At 60.3% G+C, this 9,641-nt stretch overlaps 1 protein-coding gene across 2 annotated transcripts in view; it reads left to right on the top strand.

Moving 5' to 3' along the window:
* The window catches only part of SAMD11 (sterile alpha motif domain containing 11), a 62,168-nt gene that overhangs the window by 51,035 nt on the left and 1,492 nt on the right, over positions 1-9,641 (top strand). For both annotated transcript variants that reach the window (XM_021417217.1, XM_021417218.1), the window contains 6 exons: positions 37-187; positions 3,925-4,040; positions 4,145-4,223; positions 4,638-5,341; positions 7,092-7,216; positions 8,528-8,638. In XM_021417217.1, coding sequence (XP_021272892.1) covers positions 37-187; positions 3,925-4,040; positions 4,145-4,223; positions 4,638-5,341; positions 7,092-7,216; positions 8,528-8,638 — 1,286 coding nt within the window. The remainder of the gene's footprint in view (positions 1-36; positions 188-3,924; positions 4,041-4,144; positions 4,224-4,637; positions 5,342-7,091; positions 7,217-8,527; positions 8,639-9,641) is intronic.

Raw genomic sequence — 9,641 nt, 5'->3', positions numbered from 1 at the left:
GGCGGGGTCTCGGCTCATCGCTTCCCTTCTCCCCAGATCTCCTCCGGGCTCGGCAGGAGGTGGCGGCGGCGGCGGCCGCGCGCAACCCGGGCGCGATGGAAGCGCACATCCCCTCGGCCGCCAACTCGTCCTCGCAGCGCAGGAAGCAGGGCCTCCCCCAGCACCGCGACAGCCACTTCCCCGACAGGTACCCAGGCACCGCCGTGGGGCTGCGTGGGGGAGGGGGGGGGTGGGGGGCTGCACCCCGGGCAGCGTGTGCAGGTGCTGTGGGGTGTGCAAGGACGCGTGGATGCTGGTGGTGCGCCTGCCCTGGGCTCAGCCCCACACCCCCCCCCCATGCACAGCCGGGGGCTGCAGGGAGCACAGACCCCCTGCCCTGCTCTGCCCTTGGGCACGGAGGGAGAAGTTTGCGTTTTGTGGCTTCCCCTGACCGGAGAGAAGGAATGTGCTGGGATGGAGTAAAAAGAGAAGACGTTCCCTTTTTTTTTTTTTTTTTTAATTTCTTTTTTTGAGGAAGGAGGCGAGGTTTCCGTCTCCCACTGACAGCAATGCTGGGAAGCCATCCCCTCCCCTCCCCTCCCCAGAAGGCCCAGCTCATTTATCTCGCTCTGTGCCACGAGCCGTGCCCTCTTCCATCAGCAGCTCCAAAGGGGAGTGAAATGAGCACTGCGTGCATCCCCGCCACGGGTCTGGGAGGTGGGGATGCTCACAGGGCTGCAGCCTCCACCTTCTGCCTTCCATCTGGGGCAGAGGAATCCCATAGGGCTGGATGCAGACCTTCCCCCGCAGGGCTGCTGGATACCTGTGCCAGGAATGCGTGCAGCCCTCAGGGTCTGCTTGCAGGAGTTTCCCTCATTGTGATAGGGGTCCTGGCTTTGGAAGCATACGGCCCAGGAAGGTCCCTGAGCGCTGCGGTCAGAGCAGAGCAGCACAGAGCAGGATGCTGGCACCCACGTGCCAAGTTGCACACAAAGCAAAACCAGCCCGGGGCTGTCAGTGGGAACGAAGCAGGGGAGCGAAGGAAGCGTGGTTGTGCCATGTGCTCTGCGGCTCTCCAGCAGCTCCAGGCCCGAGACAGTGCCACAGTTCCTTCTGCAGAGGCCGTGCCTGAGTGTCCTGCTCCGAGGTGCAGTCTTGAAAGCGCCGTGTGGGTGAACTGGTGCCCTGGGTGAACTCTGCCGTGCGTTCTCCCTGCAGCTGTCAGCACTGGGCTGTGCGCTTGGCTGCCGTGCTCTCTGTCGCAGGGTAAAACAGAGCAGCCTCTGTTGCAGCGGGATGGGAAATTGCAAAGGTTCAGCTGGGCACCGAGCATCGAGGAGGTGGAGGTGGAGGTGGAGGGCTCACGTCCGTAGGCAGAGTGCAGGTGGATTGGGCACAATGGCGCATGGGATGCGAGCCGGTGGGCACGGGGCTGAGGTTCCAGGTGGGCTGCTCGGGGATCAGGCTTGGTGCCTGCAGCTCCCAGACCCAGCGGGGTGCACGGGAGGGAGGTTGGGTTCAGGGTTATAAAAAGATTTGGAAGAGGAAAGGGTAGAGCTGGGAGGTGAGACGGTGACGGCTGCAGCCTGCTTGGCAGCACAGACAGCGAGGCAGCCGGGAGCTGCGTGCCTCTTACCTCGGGTTTCAAGTGTCTCTTCCTATCAAACGCCAAGCAGTTGGGAGCAGAGCTCTCATGCCTTCTTATTCCCCCTTTCTTCCAGCCGTTCTAAATTTATTTCCACGCCTTGCCGCTTTCAATCTGCGTTCCCTGACCCGCTCCCATCTCCCGTCACCGCCTCTGGAGCGCGCGGGGAGGATGCGATGGGGTTAAAGCAGGAGGCTGGGTTTTAACAGTATAATGTGTGACCCCATAATGACTTTAAATATTGATTATTTGAAGGCCATTAGCGCTTATTGTTAAAGAAAAGTCAATACTTTTTAAGCCGTGCGAACCATTTGTCTCCTGTTAAAGGACATATCAAATTTAGCAGCATGCAGTGCAAATCCCCTAATACCCTGCTCGGGAGGCTCCAGCTGGCATGGCAGGGGGAAAGGAGGGCTGGGGGCAACACGCAGGAAGACTTTCACAGTAACAGAATTGCTCTCTGCAAAGAAAGGACGAGGCTTACATGGGGTGGGATTGCCAAGGGCTCCATTGGTGTTGTGGGAGTGCAGCTCAGCCCTTGCTCTGGGAGGCAGAAGAGGAGGAGGAAGGGCACTCGTGGGGCTGAGGTCTGCCTAAAGGAATGATGCGAGGCTTTGGGTTTTGGTGCGAGGCCGATGCATGCATGGCAGCACGGTCCCTCCTTCCCAGCAGAGCATTCGCTTCCCAGCCCCGAGCATCCCAGCTCCTGCGGGGCCGGGGGTGGCACAGCTCCGCTGGGAGCAGAGGGGCTGAGCAGGAGCCGGGCGTGGATTCCTTTGGGATCACAGTATGCAACCCAGTGGTGCAAAACCATCCTCTGCTTCACGCTCTGCTTGCTGCCGATGGCAGAGCCTTCCATTTTTTCTCATGCCCAGCCCCGGTCCCCAGCAAAGATCACATTATCCGGGCACAAATCGACTCTTCTGAGCTAAACTGGGGGGGGGTTTAGCATCTCCGTGGGCAGCCCTGCCCCTGGGGCTGCTCTCCCCATGCTGATTCCCCTTCCCCGTGCCCACAGAAGCAGGGGTGCGTCCAGTGCTCGCCTGGCCGGGGAACGGTTAAAAGCGACTCGGTTCCCTAAATTGCTTCTTATAAAACGAACAGCACGTCTGCCGGCCTCGTCTCCCCATGATTACAGCTAATTACGATCGAACGGACACCTCCTAGCCCCCGTCATGCCGCTTTAATTGTCCGTTATTCATCTGCAGGCTGTCCGGGGTGGCAAAGCACTTGGCAGCCCAGCGACCGAGGCCTCGGCTAATTGTGAGGCCTCGGGGATTAGGGCAGGTGATTACACACTTCATGGTGTAATTACATAAGCATCGCTTGGCTGCTGCCCCGGCTCGGAGCCGAAGGTCACGCGCTGCGTTACCTGAGATTAATTGGAGCTGCCACCGAAGTGCGAGGTGCTGGCGGAGCGGTTATACGATTAGCATTAACATTTCAGCAGCGACGGATCGATCCGTGGCTCTCCTCCAGACACAGCGAGCTGTGCAATTAGTTTAGAGGAGAGCTAGGGGAGGAAGGAGGAGGGAAGGAAGGAGAGAAGCCGGAGGCGGCCGGGAAGGGGAGGAGGAGGAATTTCGCAGGGCACGCACGCGTCCTTCTCTTGCAGTGGCCATTGGAAATCAGCAGCGCCGTGCAGAGCTCGTGGCACCCCACGTTGTGCGCCCTGGTTGCAATCCATCCCCGCCCGGGATTCTCCCCTTGTCCCATTCTCACGCCTCCCCGCCACCTTCCCCTCGCCTTCCAGTCTCTCCCGAAGCGGGTTTTATAGGGAGACGCTGTAAAATGAAAATAAACGGCGCAGCACTTGGCTCTGCCTCTGGATGCCCCGGTGAAGGTAATAATGTTGTAAGTGGCCATCAAAAGGAATTAAGAGACGTGCAGCCGGAAAGCAGAGATTTGCTTGCAGGCTCCCAGGGCAGATTTGACTAATGGAAGAGACCTTGGCTCCTATTCCCTTCCTGCGTATTCTTTTTTTTTCCTCCTATTTTTTTTTTTTTGTGAGCAAGCAAGCTCTACCTGCCGTGCTTCCAGGCATTGTCCCCTTCCCACCGCTCAGCCCTGCCTCTTGCAGCTCACCAGCCCCAGCAGAGCCCACCCGGTTCCCAGCGCGTTTCTTAGCGCAGACTCCACGCTGCTCCCTGCTCACAGCCCTCTTTTCAAGTTTCACCTATGGGCAATGGACATCCTTCTATCTCAGCCTTGGTGCAGAGAAGGGATGCTCTGCCCAAGCCAGCACCCTCCCGCCGCTGCTTCCAGGTGTTCAACGTGGATTTCTTTGCTGTTTCCTGCAGGGAGATATCCCACCCGCCGCCTCTGCTCTCACCCCAGAACGCGCCCCATATCGCCCTGGGGCCCCACTTGCGACCTCCTTTCCTTGGGGTGCCTTCGGCCCTGTGCCAGACACCAGGTGAGCGCGGCCCTTCCTTGCGCAGCCCTGCAGAGAGCTGGCCCCGAGTGAGCCAGGATTCAAAGCAGAGATGAATAACCCCGTGTCCTCCTCCCTGTCCCCAGGTTACGGGTTCCTGCAGCCGGCACAAGCAGAGATGTTTGCACGGCAGCAAGAGATGCTACGAAAGCAAAACCTGGCAAGGTAAGGAGTACAGAGGGGCTAACGCAGAGGACAAGCCTTCCCTTGCCCCTTCCCTTGCCCCTTCCCTTGCCCCTTCCCTTGCCCCTTCCCTTGCCCCTTCCCTTGCCCCTTCACCTTCTTGTTACCTTCCATTGGCTTCCCTTCCCTTCCACTGCCTTATGTTACTTTCCATTGGCTTCCCTTCCCTTCTGTTGCCTTGTTTTGCTTCCATTGCCTTTTCCCTTCCCCTTCACCTGTGGACTGGTGCATGATGCCGGTCTGGATGAGCTGTGCATAAGCAGCACACCCAGGCAAGACCAATGGGTGTCGGTCTGTGGGGGCTGTACTTGGGGAGCCCCCAGGCTCCAGTTCAGTGAGGTTAGCGAGGTTCCCTTGGAGCCCCTTGTCCACCTTCCCCCACCTCTCTCGGTGCAGGTTGGAGATGTCGGCGGAGATCATCCGCCAGAAGGAGCTGGAGAACCTTCACCGGCAGCGACTGCTGGCTGGGGACCCGCTGAGCCTGCACCCCGGCTTGCCCCCGGACCACCCCGCCCTGCGCAACGTGCACGACATCCCCGAGGGCCACCCGCTGCGGGACGAGCTGTCCCGGCGCAACGCCATGCTGGTGCTGCGGCACAACAACGCGCCCCTGCTGTCCCTCAACCCCAGCGTCCCCAGCAGCTCCACGCCGCCCAAGGAGCAGCCGCGGCGCGGCAGCAGGAAGGCGGCCCATCACCGCGCCGAGCCGCAGGGACCCAGCGAGGCCAAGGAGCCGGCGGAGCCGAGGGCGCGGGACGGGGCACCGGACTGTAACGACGAGGAGATGAAGGACTCGGAGAGCGACGCCGACGTCAGCGATGAGAAAGCGGAGAGCTTGAAGGCAGAGAGCGGCGGCTCAGCCGCGGAGCTGAAGGAGTGCAAGGAGACGGGCAAGGGATGCGAGGGGGGCAAGGAGCTGGGCGAAGGGACGGGCAGCCAGAACGCGCCCTGCAGCTCCTCCAGTGCCGAGTCCCCCAGCCACCTGCTTGGTTCCGGCATCAACAAGAGCGAGGTGAAGTACCTGCCGCCCGCCTCCATCCCGCCGCCTCAGCCGCTGCCCTTCGGCTTCCCCTACACCATGAGCCCCTACTTCCATGCAGGTGGGTCTTGGCGTGCAGCAGTGCACTAAAGAGTGGGGCTGGGGGTTAGGAAAAGGGTCTCCAGGGAGGTGGTGGAGTCACCATCCATGGAGGTGTTGGGGAACCATGGAGATGCGGCGCTGAGGGGCATGGTCATTGGGCACGGTGGGGAGGGGCAGTGGTTGGGTGTGATGATCTCATGGTCTTTTCCATCCGTGATGGTTCCGTGAGAGGATGTGATGGTGATGGGTGAGGGTCTTAGAGGTCTCTTCCAGCCTTAAGGATTCTGTGGTTCTGTGAGTGATGGGGTGAGCACGGTGGTGAGGGGGCAGTGGGTGATTGTGTAGAGACTCCCTGGTCTTTTCCAGCCTTAATGATTCTATGATTCTTCTCTGCGCTTGTGGGAAGCGAGCACCTTTTAATGAGCTTAAAGGTCTCCATTTGCACTGGGGGAAGACAGGGATGGTAATAAGTGCCAGCAGGGACAAAGCCAGTCCCAGCCACGTGCACAGGGTGAGGCCAGCTTGTTGGATGGAGGCATCTCCCAAGTGCAAGGGCCTTCGCTGGGGCCGTGGACAGCTTCAGGGAGAGGCAATGGAAATTCTTAGCGGGACGAGCCAGAGGTGGTGTGCTGGGAAGGGAGGCAGTCGCCCAATTTCCAAGCCCAGCTCGCTCCCCGTTGGGCTGTTAGTGTGGAATTGCCCCCTGCACGGGATGGTTGAAGGCAGGGAAGCCACCGCCCGCTCTCCCGTCAGCCCCAGCCAAAAGCCCGAACCCACCTCAGCTCGCAGCAATTAGCAGAGCAATTAGCAGGAGGCAGCGCGGCGCTGCGGCTCGGCGGGGGAGCCGTGGCTGCGGGTGGGCTCGCTGCCCCCGGCACCGCCGGTTCCTGTAACAGCCATTTATGATCATCGCTTCGCATTTCCATCACGAGCGCGTCCGGAGGCTTTGGCAGCGATGAGCGTTGCTGATTTGCAGAGCCTGGCCCCGGCTCTTTTCCTAAGGGCTCTTGTGCTTCGCGCGCTCCTGCAGCAGAGGCTTTGCTCGCAGCTGGGAGCAGAACGGCAGGCGGGCAGGTTGGGTCGCAGCAGGGACACCAGGGCTGTGGGGTGGACACCTGTGCATGCGGCGCTGCCCTGGGACGCTGAATGCCACTCGGTGCCCGCCCGCTGGGCCCCATCTGTGTGCTGCTCCTCCATCCATTCCCGCTCCCTCGGCCCGTCATTTATCACCGAGGCAGACAGGGGCCTGGCAGGGAGCAGCGCTGCCCTTCTCGCATCCTCCAGGCCGGCAGCACCCGGTGACATGTCATGATTAGAACAGAAGGTGCGTCCCTCGGAGCTGCACGGCGCCTATTTGTTATCATTCTGCGAGCTGCCAGCTCAACAGAGCCGGGCTGGAGCAGGGGGCAGAGCTCCACGGTGCTGTGCAGAAACGCTCCTCTGGGTTCTGTGCTTTTCTCCTCCCTTTTTTTGTTTTTTTTTCCCCCTCTCTCTTTGCTCCCTTCCCCCGTCCCTTCCCTGCAATGAGCACACATGCAATGCATTAGCTGGGATTTTTCCTTTCCCTGCCCCCCCCCCTTTGCTAAGCGGGGGACCTCCAGGAGGAAGAAGCTATGAATTGACCCTGCCCAGCGCTTTAATTGACAGGTCATTAAAGATGAATGTGTGGCTAGAGAAAAATATTCCGATTGCAGGCTGGCTGTTGTCCGTGTGGGATTTTAATGATTTATGTTCCTTTCCCCACCCCTCCCCTCCCGCCCCCGACCCAGGCACCATGGGAGGTCTCTTTCTGGATGGCGACGAGAGCCCGGCGCTGGAGGACATCAGCAAATGGACGGTGGAGGACGTGTGCAGCTTCGTGTCCAACCTGGCGGGCTGCACCGAGTACACTCAGGTAACGCCCCGTGCCGGGGGTGCCATCGGTGCCACCGTCCCGGTGGGTGCACAGCTCTGGGCTCAGCAGCTTTCCTTCGGTGCTGCGGGCTTTGCCAGCGGTGGCCCTGTGCTGGGTGGGTGGTGAGAGCTGGAGCAGAAGGATGCAGCACTGCTGCCCACCTGCCTTGTCCCAAGCGTATCCGTGCATGCCAGCCCCCGCCGTGCCAGAAGCCAGCTGCACGCCCAGGCAAAGCTTCGGCAATCTGGTTGCACTGCAAACAGAACGTTCTGACAGTGCGAGGAGCTGCAGCCAGCTGCAGGTGTGCACGGTGCAGGGAAGCTGCATTCTTTGCGCCGTGCGTTTTCGCTGCGCGGCAGGGCTCCATACTGCAGAGCTGCTCCTGGCTCCAACCCCGCAGCTGCCGGGGAGGTCTGGCCCTGTGTGCCAGGAAGAGGCAGCGCCGGCGTGCAGGGTGCTGTGGGCAGATGAAGCTTCAGCAGCAACACCCTGCTTGACAATGCACGGCTTTGTCCCCGCAGCGGCTCAGCACCCGCGGGTCGGCTGGGGAGCACAGATGCTTCGCTCGGGTCGGGGTTTTAGCGCTGAGGGAGGGAGGATTTTGGCTCCTGGCCACGCTGTCTTCGGAGGAAGGAAACGGGCATATTAAGTTTCGCAGGGTCAAAGAGCAGAAACACACGCTGCAGTCACGAGCAGCTTTGCTGGTGGAGCCCAGCCATAAAAAACGCTGCCCGCGATCCCACAGCCACTGCTGCTCCAGGGGGAGGGCAGGGAGTGGAAAACTGCCCTCGTTGTGCTGCTCAGCAATGGCAGTACCGTGCAAAGCCCCTGCGGGAGGAGGCTGCGGGATCGGGATGCTCACGGGGGTGCAGTGACCCAACAAACCCAGCAGGCACGGGATTGACGTGGCCCAGAACCTGGCTTGCTCCGTCTTACGGAGAAGCAGTGGAGCAATAAGCCCACGTGTGCAGGCCTCCACCTCTGCAGCACAGCACGTATCGAGCTGCAGAACTCCTGCGTGACCCTGCCAGCTGAGATAGAAGGAGGCTGAGATAGAAGGAGCCATTGCATGGCTGGGTGCATGAGAACGTGCTCTACGGAGCTGCTGGGGCAAGGGCTGCGCGTTCCCACTGAAGGCTGCAGCGCTTCCCAGGTCGGACGGGTCCACTTGCTCCCATCAGCTGCTCTACAGTGGGAGCAACCCAGGGTCTGCCAAAGTGGAGATGCTTTTCTCCTGCCTCTTGTGCGTGTGTGAGGGCTTGCAGTGCTGCAGCTCCGTGCTGAGCCCGGCCCCTGCTCCCTCCCCTGCAGGTATTCCGTGAGCAGGCCATCGACGGCGAGACCCTGCCCCTGCTGACGGAGGAGCACCTGCTGAACAACATGGGGCTGAAGCTGGGGCCGGCGCTGAAGATCCGCTCACAGGTAGGGCCACGTCCCCAGCTGCAACGGGTCGCTCAGCTGATGCTGGTTTCCAGAAACCAGGCTCATTCTGGCCTCCAAAACGTGCTCACAGAGCCTCCCGTTGATCTCCGGGGTGGGGGGGGACACGCAGGCAGCTGGCTGCAGAGGGCTCAGCAAATGGGGTGCCAAACCCATAGGGTGCCCTGCTGGTAGCTGGGATGGCAGCGTGCATGTAGGCCCTGCTCACGCAGGGTTTCCCTAACCCACGAGCCCTACGTTTGCTGTATTATGGTAAAACAATAATGGCGAGTTTACTGCTTTCCCTGCAGCCCTCGCTGTTTATGAGGGGTCTAATAAAAAGGTTCTGTGGGCAATTGTTCCCCGTGGGTCAATTCAGCAGGAAATAAAACTCTTATGTTTCTTAAAAAACAAGAGGATGCCAAATAGCTCACAGACAGACCGAGATTGGATTTGGTGAGGGGGGTGGGAGGGAACATGAGATACGGGCTGAAGCTAGAAAAACCCCGCTTCAATTTAATCAATAGTGTTTAAAGTTCTATAATAAGGCACGGGGCTGGAGGGGGGGAGCGGCGTCCCGATGCTGCTAACTGAATAATGCCCCAGTTGTCTGCCTCGAGCACATGCCTGTGTTTTTGTTTAAGCTTAAATGTGAACCAGCTGTGTAGGTGCTGGGAGGTTGGGAGGCCTTTGGCCCTTGCTGGGAGGCGAGAGCGGCTGCGGGAGAGGGTTCCTCGGTGCTGCAGAAGGGAGAGGCTGCAGGCTCACAGCTTCCTTGGCACCCCAGAGCCGGATTTTTCCTCTTCCCCTCTTCCTGTTAGAGTAGGTCCTGCTCTGCAGAAGCGGGCACTGGACCGTCCTGCAGCCTTACTGGTAGGTTTGGGGTGAGCAGAAGGGTTCTAGTGACCCAGCGCTGCCTGCCAGTGGGACAGCCTGCAGGCAGGTGGCCTTCACCCAGCTCGAGGGCAGCTGCAGGCAGCAGGGAGCCCAGGCAGGAGGGCAGCAG

Source organism: Numida meleagris, chromosome 20 (genome assembly GCF_002078875.1).
Source record: "Numida meleagris isolate 19003 breed g44 Domestic line chromosome 20, NumMel1.0, whole genome shotgun sequence".
NCBI classification, from domain to species: Eukaryota; Metazoa; Chordata; class Aves; order Galliformes; family Numididae; genus Numida; species Numida meleagris.
The sequence above is the reverse complement of the archived record's forward strand: the minus strand, read 5'-3'. Positions and strand labels throughout refer to the sequence as shown.